We start from the raw sequence: 20912 nt of genomic DNA on the forward strand, positions 1-20912 counted from the left end.
AACATTTGCTTTCTGTATATCTTGTTTCGTCTCTATTGTTGCCATTGTCCTGGCTGGAAGAAGGTTCAGTGAATGGGGAGGTGCAGCATGAGGTAATACAGTAGAGGGCGGTGCGAGTGCTTCTATAATGTAATGTTTTATGAGTTCTCCACACTCTTGTCCTCACAAGAATATACTCAAGAGAACGTCCACAGAGAATGAATAACGGAGCATGAGCGTGTGGACCACGGTGGTATGCACATTGAGATACCCTGTGTCTCTGGAGGATCTTACCGGGCCATGACAGGTCAGGGAGTCACCATATGCTCTCTCACACTGGGCATCACACTCGACACACACCGAGCCGTTGTCATACTCACGCACCTCCCTGGGAGAGACAGAGAGAGATGGAGAGAAGGAGAGAAGGAGAGAGGAAGGTAGACAGATGGAGACAGGGAGGGAGGAAAGGGAGGGGAAAGGAGAGAAAGAGGGAGGGAGAGAGAGCAGACAGAGGGAGGGAGGGAGGGGTAAAGGAGAGTAGAGGAAGATGTAGACAGTGAGAAAGAACAAAGTGTGTCAGATCCAGAGTCTAGAGGAAGGGAGGTGAGCTGTGCTCCTCTGAATCTGTCTAGAGGAATAGCTGGAGGGGTTTTATGGCCTCAGGCGCTGCAGTCATTGGGGTACTGTTGTACATACACACTTTTCCACGGTATATACTGTACACCAGTAGCAACAGCATGCTGACAAGATGGCTGAAATGAGCCTGGGCATGAGCCAGGACTACTGGAGATGAAAACTAAAGGAGAAAACATAAAGGAGAACTGACTACTAACATACTGCTGTCTTTCGCTTAAATCACAATTTGAAAACAAATACATTACACATAGGGGAGAGTGGGGTAAGTTGAGCCTACGGGGTAAGTTGAGCCACCATTGTTTCTGGGAAACCATACACAAAATGCTTGTATCCAAACCAAAGGAGATCATTTCGGGATTGTTCTATACAAATAGATCAGTTGGGGTCTCTATAAGCTTCAATAGGTCTTAAACCTAGCATGAAAGTGCATCCTTGTAGCTGTGTGGGCTAATATAGTCAAAATGTTTGCCTTTGGGTAAGTTGAGCCAATGGTCATGGGGTAAGTTGAGCCAATGGCAAGTTGAGCAATTTGAAGTGGGATAAGAGGTAACAACAGGGCCTGGCTTATTTTTAAAGTGTTTTTTTTAAGTACAAAGTGTTTGTTAGGTGTTAAGCCTGTGTTAAAAGATGCTTAACATTATTAAAAGACAAACAAGTGATTGTGATTGTGTTGAATTGTCTTTGGGAAATAAAGATAGACATGGTTTAAAAAGGTAGTGGTAATATTTCATTCAGTACAGAAATGTGTAGGCGGCTTAACTTACCCTGTCCCTCGGCACAAAACTATAATGTTTACATGAATTCTGATTATTTACAGGGATACACAACATTCTGAATTATACACTGAGTATACAAAACATTAAGAACACCTGCTCTTTCCATGACAGACTTACCAGGTGAATCCAGGTGAAAGATATGATCCCTTATTAATGTAACTTGTTAAATCCACATCAATCAGTGTAGATGAAGGGGAGGAGACAGGTTAAAGAAGGATTTTTATGCCTTGAGAACTGAGACATAGATTGTTGAATGTGTGCAATTCAGAGGGTTAATGGGCAAGACAAAAAATGTAAGTGCCTTTGAAAGGGGTATGGTAGTAGGTGCCAGGTGCACCGGTTTGTGTAAAAAATTGCAACGCTGCTGGGTTTTTCACGCTCAACAGTTTCCATTGTGTATCAATAATGGTCCACCACCCAAAGGACATCCAGCCAACTTGACACAACTGTGGGAAGCATTGGAGTCAACATGGGCCAGCATCCATGTGGAACACTTTTGACACCTTGTAGAGTCCATGCCCTGACAAATTGAGGCTGTTCTGACGTCAAAAGGGGGAGGGTGCAACTCAATATTAGGAAGGTGTTCTTAATGTTTGGTATACTTAGAAAATACTATAATATTTCCCTGGACGGAGTGATGCTGAATGTACGGTTTTTAGTCAAAACAAATCAAAATAACATTGTACATTCATCTTTTATTTAACATTATTTTGAAACCAAGCCAAATCCAATATCCCTTTACTTTTACTGGTTGCCAAGTAATGTGCTGGCAAGTTTTTAAAACTGTGCGCAGGAGCTTGCTCCCAGTTCTAATACATTTCTTAAACCTCAATCAATCGCCGGCATCAATGTCAAAATTAGTTTGAGAGAGAGACAGAGGAAACGATCAATAAAATATAGATCTGTGTGAACCTTCAGTAAATGGATCAGGGAGAGAGATTATGCAGCAGATAGACCTAAAAAGGAAACTTCTCAATAAACGCAGGATTGTATTAGAGAGATAAAGAGAGAGAGTGTGTGTGTGTGTGTCTTCAGTTTAATTTGGCATTGAAGGTCACTGGATGTCATGGGCTGCGTCCATATAAAGTGCACTACTTTTGACCAGGGCCCGTAGGGAAACCCCTAGCGCTCTAGCCAGAAGTAGTCTGCTATTTAGGGACTAGAGTGCCATTTGGGACACAGACATTAACCGTTGAGCATGCACACACAATCTGATGCATTTCTCTGTGTTACACTACTACACCCTAAAGCGTTATAGCTCATTATATTGGCTATATTGATAGCATCACTTTGGGGTATAGCATGGCTTTTCAGCTAAAGCCAACGGGTGTTCCATACATTCAAAAATCAACAGTAAAATAAGAAGTCACTGGCGGGGCTTGGAAAGTCATTACATAACAACGACAAAGTAAGACAGTTGGCTTGGCCCCCTGCCTTAAACATACAAGGAGAGACAGTGCAGGCCCTGATGATGATGATGATGTGTGTGTGTGTGTGTGTGTGTGTGTGTGTGTGTGTGTATGTGTGTGTGTGTGTGTGTGTGTGTGTGTGTGTGTGTGTGTGTGTGTGTGTGTGTGTGTGTGTGTGTGTGTGTGTGTGTGTGTGTGTGTGTGTGTGTGTGTGTGTGTGTGTGTGTGTGTGTGTGTGTGTGTGTGTGTGTGTGTGTGTGTGTGTGTGTGTGTGTGTGTGTGTGTGTGTGTGTGTGTGTGTGTGTGTGTGTGTGTGTGTGCCAGTCCGTGTGGTGCTTCTTCCCTTTGTCTAATACCAAGTGGGACTCCTCTATGGGATCTAAAATCGAATTAGGATTAATTATGCTTTATCCAGACAACACAATGCCATGCAGGGTGGCATGGGAGGTAGGTATTTGTCTTGTACAGCTATGGTTTAAATGGGTTATGGTTTAACATCTCCTTTATGTTAGCTAAGACTCCCATGGCTCTCCGTAGGGTTAAGCTTCTCTATGGCCTAAGCTGCTCTCTGTCTCTCTCTCTGTCTATTTTTTTCTGTCAGTCTCTCTCTCTGTCTCTCTCTTTTTCTGTCTCTCTGTCTCTGTTTCTCACTGTCTCTCTCTTTCTCTCTCTCTGCAGTCAGTGACTGGGTGGGTGCTATTCTTGTTCTAGGACAGAGGCACGGTCTGTCTGTCTGCTACACATGTCAAGAAGCTTGCTGAGCACTTAACACCTCTGTTCTAGCAGAAGACCCGGAGGACAGAAGCTTTTACGCATGGACTTCACTTCCTACAGGAGTTCCTACCTAAATCTCCACTATAACAGTTGCACTCTGCATCTGCGTTGTCCTCTTTTCTTATTAACCTTTTGTGTTGACTCAGTCACTCAAAATAAACAATTACCTTCAAGACAGAGACGTTAGGAAATGCAAAATAGCTTTTGTGGAGTGAAAATAAACAAGTCATGCAATTAGATGTTTTTCCTCCTAATGTAAGAGTGCCCCATAGTGAACAAGACATTGTCTCAATCATATAAACATACAATATAATACTATCGGGCAGTTTCCCAGACACAGATTAAGCCTAGTCCTGGACTTGAAAGCAGTTTTAATGGAGGTTCTCCATTGAGCATGCTTTTTAGTCCCAGGCTAAGCTTAATCTGTGTTCGGGAACCCGCCCCTATGTGTTATAAAGAACGTAAGTCTATGGTCTCAGTAGACTTCAATCAGTAGCGTCTTGTGGCTCTGGGATTGGTTAGTAGCATCTCTTGCATCTCTTTGATTGGATGAGCTGTGAGCGGTGGCGTGCAGACAGGCAGACAGGTAGGCAGAGCGTGGCCCCGTGCGCAAGCAGTGACTGTGACACGCAGTGACACGCCTAACCCCCCTGCCCTCGTTTGGCATACCTCTCCAAACTGGCCTCACGCTTCTCGACCACGAAGGGTCCCGACGGCTGCCTGGACCTAGAGCCAGTCAGTCTGCAAGGCAAAACAATCATCCATTTCTGTGTCTACTGTAGTGTACACCCGCCATAGACATATAATCTATTTCTATTTATACATTACCCAGACACCACACTGGTATAGCGTTATCAATAGTCTGGCTTACGGTTCAGATGATGAAATTTAACTTTGAATGTCTCACCTGTTGTCTCAAAGCCTTTTAAACTAAGTATTAGAGATGATTATACAGGTAAACAACAACAAACACAACAAAATAGACAATGTAGAGATCTGAAATAATGCAAGGAATGCTCATACAATCCCTTAACCAATCCCCTGATCAAGTACACTCCCTCAGACCACATGTTGTCTCCTATGCTCCAACTCAAAGTAAGTACGTGGACGTGGACGTGGACGTGTTTAACTATTGTTGTGGGGAACAGAAGTCCCCACAAGAATAGTAAAAAAAATATGTTGGGACCAACTGGGGACATTTTATTAGTCCCCATGAGGTCAAATGCTATTTCTAGGGGGTTTAGGGTTAAGGTTAGAATTAGTGTTAGGGTTAGAATTACCTTAAGGATTAGGGTTAGGATCTAGGGTTAGTTTTAGTTTTAGGGTTAGGGTTAGGGTTAATGTTAGGGTAAGAGTAAGAGTACGGGTTAGGGATTAGGGAAAATAGGATTTTGAATGGGACTGAATTGTGTGTCCCCACAAGGTTAGCTGTACAAGACTGTGTGTGTGTATGCATGCATCCATGTGTGTGTTTCTGTCTCACATATTGTAACATCTCTCCTCTGTAAATCCACACTGCATCAGATCATAACAACCATCTTATTTCCCCTGTTATTCACTCACTGGAGTGTATTGCTGTGGTGGTTTATCCTTCTTGTATGAAGTTCTCTGTGCTGTGTCTGACCTGTCCTTGTCTCTGGTTGCATCCCAAATGGCACCCTAATCCTTATATAGCGCACTACTTTTGACCAGGGCCCATAGTGCTCAGGTCAAAATGAGTGCACTATACGGGAATAGGATGCCATTTTGGATGCAACCTCATCTATTTTTCTCTGACATTTGAGAAACACATAAATCCATTCTTGCAGTATTTTTCTGTCATTCTCCTGAGGCTTTCGATTGTGTTTACACCATGTTTTCTCCCGTTATCGGAATGAAAGATGGAAGAGATTGGTGTCTACACAGACAGTAGTTATATTTTACACTCACTAGTCTGTGGAGCAGGTAATACATGCTGAGATATATAGTACTACACTCTTAGAAATAAGGTTATGGTATTATTCCTTGGGGTACAATAATATCAAAATACACATAATGTACCTTCAGAGGTACACATAATGATGTCAGATAGTACTGTTCGGTACCTTTCAGGGGACATGTCTGGATAAAGAGTATAATGGTAAATTTTTGTACCCCATATTTTGCATATTAAGGTACAATAATCACACTCTCACTCTCAAAAATAGGGGTACATTTTTGTTTCCCAGGGTACAAACATATTTTGTGTACCCTCAATACCCACCATAAGGTACAATTATGAATGTTTGCCACCTAAAAGGAATTAACGGCTTTGTCACTGGGGTGGTACCTTAAATAGGCACATTTGTACCATCATTATTATTATGATCCTATTTCCCAGCATGCTCTACTGCAGGTAGATGCTTTTAGAATAGTTTTTAACATCTTTATTTGTGAATGTACATTGATTGATTAATCGTATGCTACACAAGATAACAATACGTTTTTCTAAACTAATCCAATCAGTTAGTTAGATTTTTTGCACCCATTACCGAAATGGTTGTTCAAGTTTAAATGGCTTAGGTAATCTCCTCACAATGTTCCTAACCCTGACAGTCATTATAAATGCAGGTTGCGGATGAATAAATTCACACCCCTTGACTTTTTCCACATTTTGTTATGTTACAGCCTTATTCTAAAATGGATGAAAAAATATATATATATCATCATCAATCTACACACAATACCCCATAATGACAAAGCAAAAAACAGTTGTTTTGAAATTTTTGCAAATTTATAAAAAATAACAAACAGAAAAACCTTATTTACATAAGTATTCAGACCCTTTGCTATGAGACTCGAAATTGAGCTCAGGTGCATCCTATTTCCATTGATCATCCTTGAGATGTTTTTTCAACTTGATTGGAGTCCACCTGTGGTAAATGTAATTGATTAGACATGATTTGGAAAGGCACACACCTGTCTCTATAAGGTCCCATAGTTGACAGTGCATGTCAGAGCAAAAACCAACCCATGAGGTCGAAAGAATTGTCCGCAGAGCTCCGAGACAGGATCGTGTTGAGGCACATAATTTTATTTTTTATTTTTTTATTTTTTTCACCTTTATTTAACCAGGTAAGCCAGTTGAGAACAAGTTCTCATTTACAACTGCGACCTGGTCAAGATAAAGCAAAGAAGTGCGATAAATACAACAACACAGAGTTACATATGGTTACATATGGGGTAAAAAAAAAAAAATAGTCAAAAATACAACAGAAAATATATATACAGTGTGTGCAAATGTAGCAAGTTATGGAGGTAAGGCAATATATAGGCTATAGTGCAAATTAATTACAATTAGTATTAACACTGGAATGCTAGATGTGCAAGAGATTATGTGCAAATAGAGATACTGGGGTGCAAAGGAGGAAAATAAATAACAATATAGGGATGAGGTAGTTGGGTGGGCTAATTTCAGATGGGCTGTGTACAGGTGCAGTGATCGGTAAGGTGCTCTGACAACTGATGCTTAAAGTTAGTGAGGGAGATAAGAGTCTCCAGCTTCAGAGATTTTTGCAATTCGTTCCAGTCATTGGCAGCAGAGAACTGGAAGGAATGGCGGCCAAAGGAGGTGTTGGCTTTGGGAATGACCAGTGAGATATACCTGCTGGAGCGCAGACTACGGGTGGGTGCTGCTATGGTGACCAATGAGCTAAGATAAGGCGGGGATTTTGCCTAGCAGTGATTTATAGATGGCCTGGAGCCAGTGGGTTTGACAACGAACATGTAGTGAGGACCAGCCAACAAGAGCGTACAGGTCACAGTGGTGGGTAGTGTATGGGGCTTTGGAGACAAAACGGATGGCACTGTGATAGACTACATCCAATTTGCTGAGTAGAGTGTTGGAGGCTATTTTGTAAATGACATCGCCGAAGTCAAGGATCGGTAGGATAGTCAGTTTTACGAGGGCATGTTTGGCAGCATGAGTGAAGGAGGCTTTGTTGCGAAATAGGAAGCCGATTCTAGATTTAACTTTGGATTGGAGATTCTTAATGTGAGTCTGGAAGGAGAGTTTACAGTCTAACCAGACACCTAGGTATTTGTAGTTGTCCACATACTCTAGGTCAGACCCGTCGAGAGTGGTGATTCTAGTCGGGTGGGCGGGTGCCAGCAGCGTTCGATTGAAAAGCATGCATTTAGTTTTACTAGTGTTTAAGAGCAGTTGGAGGCTACTGAAGGAGTGTTGTATGGCATTGAAGCTCGTTTGGAGGTTTGTTAACACAGTGTCCAATGAAGGGCCAGATGTATACAAAATGGTGTCGTCTGCGTAGAGGTGGATCTGAGAGTCACCAGCAGCAAGAGCGACATCATTGATATACACAGAGAAAAGTGTCGGCCCAAGAATTGAACCCTGTGGCACCCCCATAGAGACTGCCATAGGTCCAGACAACAGGCCCTCCGATTTGACACACTGAACTCTATCTGAGAAGTAGTTGGTGAACCAGGCGAGGCAGTCATTTGAGAAACCAAGGCTATTTAGTCTGCCAATAAGAATGCGGTGGTTGACAGAGTCGAAAGCCTTGGCCAGGTCGATGAAGACGGCTGCACAGTACTGTCTATTATCAATCGCGGTTATAATATCGTTTAGGACCTTGAGCGTGGCTGAAGTGCACCCATGACCAGCTCGGAAACCGGATTGCATAGCGGAGAAGGTACGGTGGTATTCGAAATGGTCGGTGATCTGTTTGTTAACTTGGCTTTCAAATACTTTCGAAAGGCAGGGCAGGATGGATATAGGTCTGTAGCAGTTTGGATCTAGAGTGTCACCCCCTTTGAAGAGGGGGATGACCGCGGCAGCTTTCCAATCTCTGGGGATCTCAGACGTTACGAAAGAAAGGTTGAACAGACTAGTAATAGGGGTTGCGACAATTTCGGCGGCTAGTTTTAGAAAGAAAGGGTCCAGATTGTCTAGCCCAGCTGATTTGTAGGGGTCCAGATTTTGCAGCTCTTTCAGAACATCAGCTGTCTGAATTTGTGTGAAGGAGAAGCGGGGGGGGGCATGGGCAAGTTGCATGGGCAACTTGCATCCCATGCCCATGCAACTGTGGGGAAAGGTACCAAAACATTTCTGCAGCATCGAAGATCCCCAAGACCACAGTGGCCTCCATCATTCTTAAATGGAAGACGTTTGGAACCACCAAGACTCTTCCTATAGCTGGCCGCCCGGCCAAACTGAGCAATCGGTGGAGAAGCACCTTGGTAAGTGAAGTGACCAAGAACCCAATGGTCACTCTGACAGAGCTCCAGAGTTCCTCTGTGGAGATGGGAGAAGCTTGCAGAAGGATAACTATCTCTGAAGCACTCCACCAATCAGGCCTTTATGGTAGAGTGGCCAGACGGAAGCGACTCCTCAGTAAAAGGCACATGACAGCCCACTTGGAGTTTGCCAAATGGCACCTAAAAGACTCTCAGACCATGAGAAACAAGAATCTCTGGTCTGATGAAACCAATATTGAACTCCTGGCCTGAATACCAAGCGTCACGTCTGGAGGAAACCTGGCACCATCCCTACAGTGAAACATGGTGGTGGCAGCATCATGCTGTGGGGATGTTTTTCAGCGGCAGGGACTGGGAGACTAGTCAGGATCGAGGGAAAGATGAACGGAGCAAAGTACAGAGAGATCCTTGATGAAAACCTGCTCCAGAGCACTCAGGACCTCAGACTGGGGCGATGGTTCACCTTCCAACAAGACAACAACCCTAAGCACACAGACAAGACAACGCAGGAGTGGCTTTGGGACAAGTCTCTGAATGTCCTTGAATGGCCCAGACAGAGCCCGGACTTGAACCCGATCTGTATAGACCTGAAAATAGCTGTGCAGCGACACTCCCCATCCAACCCGACAGAGCTTGAGAGGATCTGCAGAGAAGAATGGGAGAAACTCCCAAAACACAGGTTGCCAAGCTTGTAGGGTCATCCCCAAGAAGACTCAAGGCTGTAATCGCTGACAAAGGTGCTTCAACAAAGTACTGAGTAAAGGGTCTGAATACTTATGTAAATGTGACATGTCATTTTTTTTTTTTGTAATACAATTGCACACCAACAAATTATGGGGTATTGTCATTATGGGGTATTGGTGTAGATTGATGAGGACATTATTTTTTTAAATACATTTTATAATAAGGCTGTAACGTAACAAAATGTGGAAAAAGTCAAGGGGTCTGAATACTTTCCGAATGCACTGTATGCAGGACATCCTTTAACCAGGATTTTTTGAAAATCTGGGATTTAAGGGAATATTACTGGAATTGTGCAAGCCTACTTGCAGGCCTGAGGTGGCCTGTAAACCATGAGTTTCAGGCCACTGTATTAGGGTAAAACTAGGCCTAAAAATAAGGTCTGATAATGTACGTAATGTATGGTCATAAAGAGTTAAATTTTAATGATAATATATGCCTAGGAACTCACTTGGTGAAGGCCACAATTCTAAAATTGTATGAATTCAACAACCATGTCTCTGTCACTAACACATACAGTCATGGGTGGTAACGCTACAATTCACTCAAAAAGACACAGTGGAAAATTATATTGGAGGTGTGGCTTAGTGGGGGCGTGGCTTTCTGTTTGATTTCTGGCTATCTGTGAATGGAAATGTTGTACCAGTTTAACTGGTCTATGGTAGAGATACATTGTTGCCACTTACAGTACATAGAACAAATGGCTTTGTCACTGTGGCGGTACTATATATAAAATGTAAAAAAGCATACTTTTGTACCTGTGGAGAATGATACTGTACCTATAAATAAAAGTAGGAGGACCTTACAGGGTACCACCCCAGTGACAAGCGATTGTAACCCTTTAGGAACAAATCTAACCCTTTATTTCTGAGAGTGTACAAAAGAAAACACTATATCAGAAACAATTCACTCAGACCTAAATGCCAAAAAAAAAAGTTGTAACTTACACTGAGGTAAAAGTTAAAGGTTTGTTAGTTTGACAGCTGTATTTGCCTTTATCTTCATGCATATTGAGAGTGATTCTGTCATAATGTCATTGTGTTATACTGTCAAGAGTCTACAGTATCTCTCATTGTGTTATACTGTCAAGAGTCTACAGTATCTCTCATTGTGTTATACTGTCAAGAGTCTACAGCAGGGGTGTCAAACATCCGGCCCGCGGGCCGGATCAGGCCCGCAAACGGGTTTAATCCGGCCCGCGAGATGATAAAAAAAAAAAAAAAAAAAAAAAAAAAAAAATTATAACAATTTTGTAAAGTATAAAAATGCGCTGCAATTTTTCAAGAAAATAAACTGCTGTTCCAATTGCGTCCACTGGATGGCGCAATAGCAATTGTGTTAAGCAAGCAAACTGTTTATACCGGGGCAGAGCAAGTAGGTCAAGCACGTGCAGCCAATGAGCTACTTTGTTTTGCCCGCAATATTTATTACGGCTTCTACTTTTAACATTATGTGCTTTGGCACCCTCATTGCCCCAATATGTCTCTGTCAAAAAAGAGAAAAGTGGACGCAGAGTGCAGAGTGTTTCAAGAATCCGAATCCGATTTATTCACGGAATTGAATGGGAAAGCTGTATGTTTGGTGTGTTCAGAGCATGTTGCAGTGCTGAAAGAATATAACCTTCGTCGCCACTATGTGAGTCTTCATGCCGACAAATATGACAACTTTCAAGGACAGCGGAGATGAGAGAAGGTGAATGAACTGTTGGCGGGTCTGAAGAAACAGCAGTCTGTGTTTACTCACAGCCGAGACATCAGTGACGCTGCAGTGAAAGCTAGCTACCTCATTGCTAATGAAATCGCAGTGGCTTCAAAACCATTTAGTGAGGGTGAATTTGTAAAAACATGCATGATGAAGGCAGCGGAGATTGTGTGCCCTGAAAAGCGGCAGGCTTTTGCAAATATCAGCCTGACAAGAAACACAGTTGCAGACAGGATTTCCGATCTTTCAGTGGATTTGGACAGCCAGTTGAAGCAAAAAGTAAAGTCATGTATTGCGTTTTCGGTTGCAATTGATGAAAGCACGGACATTACAGATGTTGCACAACTGGCCATTTTCATCCGCGGAGTTGATGACACATTGACCGTCACCGAGGAGTTCGTGGAGTTGGTGCCGATGACAGATACAACGACAGCAGCTGATATTTTTACCGCACTCGTCGGCGCACTGGACAGGGTCGGAGTGGACTGGTCCCGCGCTGTCAGCCTGGCTACAGATGGTGCGCCCTCAATGATCGGGAAAAAAGCAGGCGTTGTGACAAAGTTCAGAGAGAAAGTGCAATCTGCAAATGGAGGACGTGATTTTTTGACTTTTCACTGTATTTTGCACCAGGAGGCTTTGTGTTGCAAGTCATTAAAGAAGGATAACGTCATGAAGGTGGTCATCCAAACTGTTAATTTCATCCGATCCAGAAGCCTGAATCACCGTCAGTTTGACAGCCTTCTCAGAGAGAAAGACCACATCTATGGCCTGCCATACCACACTGAGGTAAGATGGTTAAGCCGAGGTGCTGTGCTGAGGCGTTTCTTTGATTTACGAGAAGAAATTGAACAGTTCATGGAAGAAAAGGGCAAACCAGTGTTAGAATTTCATTCCGCAGAATGGATGCAGGACCTTGCATTTATGGTGGATGTTACAGAGCACCTGCATAACTTGAACAAACAGCTGCAAGGGCGCAACAAAGTTGTCACGCAGTATTATGACAGCATACGTTCTTTCAAGTTGAAGCTGTCATTGTGGGAGACGCAACTTGCCGGTGGTGATGCAGCTCACTTCCCCTGTCTGAAAAATGTGTGCGCGACCCAACATGTGGCAGACATGAAGCGGTTCAAAGATAAAATAACGTGACTGTTACGGGAGTTTGAGCAACGCTTTCAGATTTATGTTTATATGTTTTTATGTTGATGTGCTATTGTTTTTAATTGATTTTATTTTATTTGTATATTTAACCTATTCTTGACTCTGTGGTTCTTGCACTTGTTTGGGGAACAGTATTTCATTATTTTTATCTACATTTCTGCCTGATAAATGACACCCTGATATAGTTCTGTGATCTGTGATATACTTCTGTGAATCACTGAGGCATTGTGTGTTTGTGTGTTCTTTGTCCTCAGAACTTTCAAATAACTTGAGGTGTTTTATGATTAATAGTGATGTTGTGCTTTTGGACACTGTCCTCAGGCTCCAGCTTTATGTTTATATGTTTTTATGTTGATGTGCTATTGTTTTTAATTGTTTTTATTTTATTTGTATATTTAACCTATTCTTGACTCTGTGGTTCTTGCACTTGTTTGGGGAACAGGATTTCATTATTTTTATCTACATTTCTGCCTGAGAAATGACACCCTGATATAGTTCTGTGATCTGTGAAACAGTTCTGTTAATCACTGAGGCATTGTGTGTTTGTGTGTTCTTTTTCTTTAGAATTTTCAAATAAACTTGACGTGTTTTATGATTAATAGTGATGTTGTGCTTGTACTATTTTGGACACACTGTCCTCAGGCTCCAACTTTATGTTGTATGTTGATCGTATTAAAACAAAGAAAACAATCTGAAGTTGTTGTTTTTAAGTTATATATACCATGATTTTTCTGGTCCGGCCCACTTGGGAATAGATTTTCCTCCATGTGGCCCCTGAGCTAAAATGAGTTTGACACCCCTGGTCTATAGTATCTCTCATTGTGTTATACTGTCAAGAGTCTACAGTATCTCTCATTGTGTTATACTGTCAAGAGTCTACAGTATCTCTCATTGTGTTATACTGTCATCTGTAACTCACCCTTCATAGAGATTGCAGGTGTCCACACAGATGCGTCCCCTACTGAAGTAGCGACAGGATAGGCACTGGTCTGGTCCCGGCCCCCAGCAGCCAGCGTCCGAACACAGAGGGTCACACACCATCCGCTCAGTAGCTGAGAAACACAAGAACACAGGTCAGAGTTAAGGTTAGGGTTAGGGGGTAGACAGAAGGTCAAACACCATCCACAGTAGCATGACAGGGTTAGGTACTGGACACTGATAATAATTATAAATGTTTTACTTTAACTGAAAGGATATGGGTGGAGCCATTGGCTACCAAAAGGGGTGAAATTACTTAAGTTCTAAAGAAGGCTACAAGGCCTTTTTTACATTTTAGTAATTTACCAGACACTCTTATCCAGAATAACTTCCAGGAGCAATTAGGGTTAAGTGCTTTGCTCAAGGGCACATTGACAGATTTCTCACCTAGTCAGCTTGGGGAAGTGGCCCAACACTCTTAACCGCTAGGCTACCTGCCGCCCTCATACAGTATCTCAATAACCCATCACCAATAAGCCAGCATCAACAATCCAACCTTGCTCTTTTTAAAGAAAACAACACAACTAAGTGACCCAATGCCTGCAACTCAGCAGTTGGCTGAACCAAACAACAGAGTGTGTGTTCATATAAGACCAGTCAGTCAAACAGTGGTTTCAACTCTTGGTCCATCTGAGGGAGGGTGGATCCATGGTCACATGCTAATTGTCTAGACTGGACTGTCTGTCTGTCTGTCTGTCTGTCTGTCTGTCTGTCTGTCTGTCTGTCTGTCTGTCTGTCTGTCTGCCATCTGGAATAGGTAATGGCAGCCAGACCCACCATGAAGATTTATCTCAAAGTCCCTTTGTTGGAAGTGCATAGTGAAATTACAGCATGTACAGTGATGGAAAAAAGTATTTGATCCCCTGCTGATTTTGTACGTTTGCCCACTGACAAAGACATGATCAGTCTATAATTTTAATGGTAGGTTTATTTGAACAGTGAGAGACAGAATAACAACAAAAAAATCCAGAAAAACGCATGTCAAAAATGTTAGAAATTGATTTGCATTTTAATGAGGGAAATAAGTATTTGACCCCTCTGCAAAACATGACTTAGTACTTGGTGGCAAAACCCTTGTTGGCAATCACAGAGGTCAGACATTTCTTGTAGTTGGCCACCAGGTTTGCACACATTTCAGGAGGGATTTTGTCCCACTCCTCTTTGCAGATCTTCTCAAAGTCATTAAGGTTTCGAGGCTGACGTTTGGCAACTCAAACCTTCAGCTCCCTCCACAGATTTTCTATGGGATTATGGTCTGGAGACTGGCTAGGCCACTCCAGGACCTTAATGTGCTTCTTCTTGAGCCACTCCTTTGTTGCCTTGGCTGTATGTTTTGGGTCATTATCATGCTGGAATACCCATCCACAACCCATTTTCAATGCCCTGGCTGAGGGAAGGAGGTTCTCACCCAAGATTTGATGGTATATGGCCCCGTCCATCGTCCCTTTGATGCGGTGAAGTTGTCCTGTTCCCTTAGCAGAAAAACACGCCCAAAGCATAATGTTTCCACCTCCATGTTTGATGGTGGGGATGGTGTTCTTGGGGTCATAGGCAGCATTCCTCCTCCTCCAAACACGGCGAGTTGAGTTGATGCCAAAGAGCTCAATTTTGGTCTCATCTGACCACAACACTTTCACCCAGTTCTCCTCTGAATCATTCAGATGTTCATTGGCAAACTTCAGACGGGCCTGTATATGTGCTTTCTTGAGCAGGGGGACCTTGCGGGCGCTGCAGGATTTCAGTCCTTCACGGCGTAGTGTGTTACCAATTGTTTTCTTGGTGACTATGGTCCCAGATGCCTTGAGATCATTGACAAGATCCTCCCGTGTAGTTCTGGGCTGATTCCTCACCGTTCTCATGATCATTGCAACTCCACAAGGTGAGATCTTGCATGGAGACCCAGGCCGAGGGAGATTGACAGTTATTTTGTGATTCTTCCATTTGCGAATAATCATACCAACTGTTGTCACCTTCTCACCAAGCTGCTTGGCGATGGTCTTGTAGCCCATTCCAGCCTTGTGTAGGTCTACAATCTTGTCCCTGACATCCTTGGAGAGCTCTTTGGTCTTGGCCATGGTGGAGAGTTTGGAATCTGATTGATTGATTGCTTCTGTGGACAGGTGTCTTTTATACAGGTAACAAGCTGAGATTAGGAGCACTCCCTTTAAGAGTGTGCTCCTAATCTCAGCTCGTTACCTGTATAAAAGACACCTGGGAGACAGAAATCTTTCTGATTGAGAGGGGGTCAAATACTTATTTCCCTCATTAAAATGCAAATCAATTTATAACATTTTTGACATGCGTCTTTCTGGATTTTGTTGTTGTTATTCTGTCTCTCACTGTTCAAATAAACCTACCATTAAAATTATAGACTGATCATTTTTTGTCAGTGGGCAAACATACAAAATCAGCAGGGGATCAAATACTTTTTTCCCTCACTGTATCTAACAAAGCAGAGCTACAGCAGAGAGGGAGAGACATGCCCAATGCACATCTATCTCAAAGATCCATTGTAAGAAGTAAGTAATCCCGGTTGGAAGATTCCCAGAATCAGGAGGGATTAACCAGGAAATCCGTAATTCTCCAACCAGGATTTCTGGAAAACCTGGGAATTTGGGGAAAGTTACCGGATTTTTGCAACCCTAATCTGTCAGTAGAGTGCAGAGGTAGAGAGGAAGACAGACAGACAGGTCTGTGAGAGGAGACCCACTACGGAGCTGAATGTGGACCCAGCTGTAGCTGTGTTCTCCCATTATAATAGTGCTGACCAAACAGTGACGGGGTACTAAAGTAGCTTGAGTAACACCTGGATGTACAAGCTAACTATGATGACAAACGATAAAACAAGGGGAAACAAAAGGGGGGAAAAGAAAGACAGACAGTTGAACATTAGCCTTTAACTCTATCATCTCTTTTCAGCATCAGCAAACGCTGGCAAAGATAATGATAATGGAGACAAGAGAGAGAGGGCTTTTAGTCCAACCGTCCCTCTGTGCAGGAAATAGGATCTCTGTACTCAACTGATATGAGTGGACGGATGCCATGCCACTGCAGCATGCGTAGCCTACTCTCTGTGCATAATAATACCAGGAGTGAGGTCCCTCTGCAGCTCCGTTTATATATGGTTGGTACATAGTCTATCGTGACAGACTGTTCAAATGGAGGAGCTGGCCAGCCCATACTCCAGATTAGTTTCTAGGTTCTAAGATTGTTACCCAACATTGGACACAACATTGTGAGAACATCGAAGGTCTGCAGGGCTACTATCTCATACAACGGATGTGTCCCAAATGGCACCATATTCCCAATATAGTGCACTACTTTTGACCAGGGACCTATGTACAATGGTCAAAAGTAGTGCACTATATAGCAAATATGGTACTATTTGGGATGTAGCCAACATGTCAGAAGTGATTTCCATTCCCCTTGCGGCAGGATGTGGTGTCTGGCAGGTCTACAGCAACAGAGAGCAACAGGCTGTCTGGCCTGGCCTAGTTCAGCTCTACACCCCTCTGCTCTGCCACTGGCTCTGTATTGGCTTCCCCTCCCACCGGAGCAGCATAAAGAGACTGTACGTGTTTGTTGGGCACTAGAGACATAGCCCACAGAGCTATAGTCACAATCATTCCACCCTGACTTTGAGGTTCAGGCCAGATGTAAGTCAGGGGGCATTCTGTGTTTTGGGGTCATGTCCAGAATGCTGAAAAAATTTGAAAAATAAAAGTGAGCAGAGAGAGAGAGAGAGAGAGAGAGAGAGAGAGAGAGAGAGAGAGAGAGAGAGAGAGAGAGAGAGAGAGAGAGAGAGAGAGAGAGAGAGAGAGAGAGAGAGAGAGAGAGAGAGAGAGAGAGAGAGAGAGAGAGAGAGAGAGAGAGAGAGAGAGAGAAGAGAGAGAGGAAATATTACAGTACGCAACGGGATCAAAAAGATGCCGACATCAAAGTTTTTGACTCCCATTGAAAACACACAGTTTGGACTCTATTGACGTCAAACGCTGAGCCAGGTCCGTCTTCAGGGAAACGTTAAGACGCCGGAGGGGACTGTCGAACGAGCCAAGCAACCAGAGCTGAGAGAGTGCTTCCAACAACGGCCGACGTCAACGGAAGACAATACCCATCATGCATCACAACATCCTACTTCAGGATGAAAAATAAGGAGAAAAAGGAGGGAAAGGAAGAAGAAATAAAAACCCCACAGGCCCATTTGATTTGATCCCAGTTCTTGAGTGAGTGTGCATGGTGAACACTTCAGGAAGCTCCCGTCTCTGTTATCTTCTCCATATCAAAGAGTGTTGACTACACAGCCTGCATAGAAACCCTAATGAGTAGGGAGGTAACAGCTGGGGGGTAGAGCCTGTCTGTCCACCTTGAGCTACGGCTAAGATAACACACACACACACAAGCACGCATGCACAAGGACACAAATACACAGGAACACGCCTGCACGCACGCACACACACACACACACACATACACAGCAAAGGAGAACTGTCTGACTCATAGACACAGTCCAACTCCTCAAAGTCAGCCAGCTAAGAGTGTGTGACACCTGCAGACTGTTGAGGAGGGAAGAGAGGAAGAGGAGAAGAGGAGTGAGGAGAAGAGGAGTGAGGAGAAGAGGGGAAGAGAGGAAGAGGGGAAGAGGAGAAGAGGAGTGAGGAGAAGAGGGGAAGAGGGGAAGAGGAGAAGAGGAGTGAGGAGAAGAGGAGTGAGGAGAAGAGGAATGAGAAGAGGGGAAGAGGAGAAGAGGGGATGAGGAGAAGAGATATTAGTAGGAGAGGAACCAGTGGTAACTGATGACCATAATACATGAATGTCTAAGGCTGAGATATTAGTAGGAGAGGAACCAGTGGTTAACTGATGACCATAATACATGAATGTCTAAGGCTGAGATATTAGTAGGAGAGGAACCAGTGGTTAACTGATGACCATAATACATGAATGTCTAAGGCTGAGATATTAGTAGGAGAGGAACCAGTGGTAACTGATGACCATAATACATGAACGCCTAAGGCTGAGATATTAGTAGGAGAGGAACCAGTGGTAACTGAATTCTCTCATTAGTCCAATTGCACCACACTCTATCATAATTTTAGCTCTGTACATTGTATTTAAGAATATTTTAACTGTACAATGTTAACAAACAGTATCAGTAACACAGTGTCCAGATCTAAGTTGGGTTTGGACTGAAATGAGTTGAGAGTGTGTGTGTATGTGTGTGTGTGTGTTTGTATGTATGTTTGTGTATACACAGGCGTGTGTACGTGCATTTGTGTGTGTGTGTGTGTTTGTGTGTGTGTGTGACTCACTGCACTCTTTGGGGTCTCTGTTGTTGCGTATGAGGACCTTCTGGTTGTTGGCTCTGAACAGGCCGGTCCAGTTGACAGTGTTGTAGAAGCACAGCTGGCTGTTATTGGTGATGTACACGTTACCAGCACTGATCTCTTTCAGGGATTGGAGCTGGAGGGACGATATCCTCTGCTGCTTCAACACTAGGAGAGAGATACCACTGGGAGAGGAGAGAAAGGATGGAAGGGGAGAGAGGGGGAGAGGAGACGGGAAAAAGGGAAGGGGAGAGAGGGAAGAGGGAAGTGGGTGAAGACGGAGGAAGAGGGGCGAGAGAGAGAGGTGTAAGAGAAAGATGTGAGAGGTGAGATGGAGGAGGAGTAAACAAGGGTGAGAGAAGGTGAAGAAGACCCATGACAGAGAGTGAGACAGACAGAAAGGGGTGAGGACAGATAAATAAAGAGAAAGAGAAACAGACAGAATAGGGTAGAGATGAAAAAAGCATAAGATAAAGGTCAGAGAGGGAAAATAAAGATGCATTTCCAGTTAATACACAGTTGATGTTATTCCTGTAAGGAGAGTGTGGTAGGCTGTTAGCAAACCAACTGACGCTGCTCTGTAAATCTTTACAAAGCTAGGTGCTCTTAGATGTGTTAAGATCACTTAATGCAAAAACATTAAGCGTCTTCAATCCCTGTGATGCATACAGCATGCTCCTACACACAGAGTACCAAAGGCACTCTACCTCTCTCTCCCTTCTCTCTCTCTTTCTCTCTCTTTCTCTCTGAAAGGGTCTTCACGACCCAGAAAGAGCCTTGAAGAGCGGGAGTAGGGAGCGTACGGAGGCACTAACAAGAACACAGCTCTCCACTTAGTGATAGGCCACAATGTGTGTGTGAGTGTGTGTGTGTGTGTGTGTTTACTTGAAATTGTCAACATGTCATTCTCGCTATCACACACACTCTCTCTGCTTGCTAACGTGCTGATATGTCTAATGGAAGCACTAATAGAGTATAATGATGTTAATTGCAGTAATATCTTGAAAAGGAACTGCTAGCTAGTTAGTTAATGTCACCAAAGCAAATCATCACCTATCCTAATGGTTCTCCACCCACAGTGAATCTGCTGTGATGGATCTGCAGGCTCTCCACTAGACTGCTGTTCTTGGTGTGATGATAGTGCAGTATTCCCAAGGGGGGTGTGTGTGTGTGTGCGTGTGTGTGTGTGTGTGTATGTACATTCACATGTGTCTGTGTGTATGTGTTTTTGTGTCTGCCCCTGTGTGTGTGTGTGTGTGTGTGTGTGTGTGTGTGTGTGTGTGTGTGTGTGTGTGTGTGTGTGTGTGTGTGTGTTTGTTTGTGTGTGCATGTGTATCTGCGTACATGTGTCATTTACATTCTGAGCTTAGGGTCTGCCTACATGCATGACAATGGATAATGGATGTCATAGTGCTAACAGATCAGGGTATGGGAGTCATGGAGAAGCTCTGGCATGTTACAAGATCAATTGCGACGACATTCCATCTATCAAAATTTACAGTATACCCAGTTGGATATCTATGGGGTTGTTCTGATGGGATCTCAAAGGAACAGCAACATTATAGTCATTCTTAGATGCCAGACTGACTGTACACAACCTAATGGTAAAACACTAGCTCCTGTTAAAATAGTGCTACATTCTTAACCCACCTCAAAGTATGGTACAGTAATGATGTACTGTAGAGTACGTGTGAGAGGTGTTCCCCAGGGCTCCATGCTTGGCCCATTGCTCTTCCCTATTCACCTCTCTCAATTGAGCTCCAGGCATAAAGATACAATATAGACAGTGGTCTATTTTATTATGTGGTTCCAGACCTACCTGTACAGTGCTCTCCATCCTATGGTTGCCAGATCCTCAGGTCTGTACTGTAGTAATGTACTATAATAATGTACTGTATTAATGTACTGTAGTAATGTACTGTACTAATGTACTGTAGAAACGTGGTGTACTAACATACTGTAGTAATGTAGTGTAGTAATGTACTGTACTAATACACTGTAGTAATGTAGTGTAGTACTGTACTGTAGGTTCTTACCTGTAGAGAGCTCTGCCTCCTATGGTTGCCAGATTGGAGAAGACACTCAGGTCTGTCATGTTCTCTGGCCACGACTGGATGTTCAGGAAACCTACAGGGACACAACCAATCACATCACAGCCAATCAAATTACATCATATATCTGTGATGTATTACCAGATCCACAGA

At 43.3% G+C, this 20912-nt stretch overlaps 1 protein-coding gene across 1 annotated transcript in view; it reads right to left on the bottom strand.

Annotated features, from left to right (window-relative positions):
- Positions 1-273: 273 nt before the first annotated feature.
- Positions 274-20912, bottom strand: part of LOC311115185 (receptor tyrosine-protein kinase erbB-4-like) — a gene marked incomplete at both ends in the record, with an annotated part of 40045 nt that continues 19406 nt past the window's right edge. Inside the window, 4 exons of the mRNA XM_084190386.1 lie at positions 274-367; positions 13329-13461; positions 18694-18893; positions 20745-20835. Of these exons, the coding sequence (XP_084046512.1) occupies positions 274-367; positions 13329-13461; positions 18694-18893; positions 20745-20835 (518 nt within the window). The remainder of the gene's footprint in view (positions 368-13328; positions 13462-18693; positions 18894-20744; positions 20836-20912) is intronic.

This window comes from Coregonus lavaretus (genome assembly GCF_964263955.1).
Source record: "Coregonus lavaretus genome assembly, contig: HAP1_SCAFFOLD_3677, whole genome shotgun sequence".
Classification (NCBI taxonomy): Eukaryota; Metazoa; Chordata; class Actinopteri; order Salmoniformes; family Salmonidae; genus Coregonus; species Coregonus lavaretus.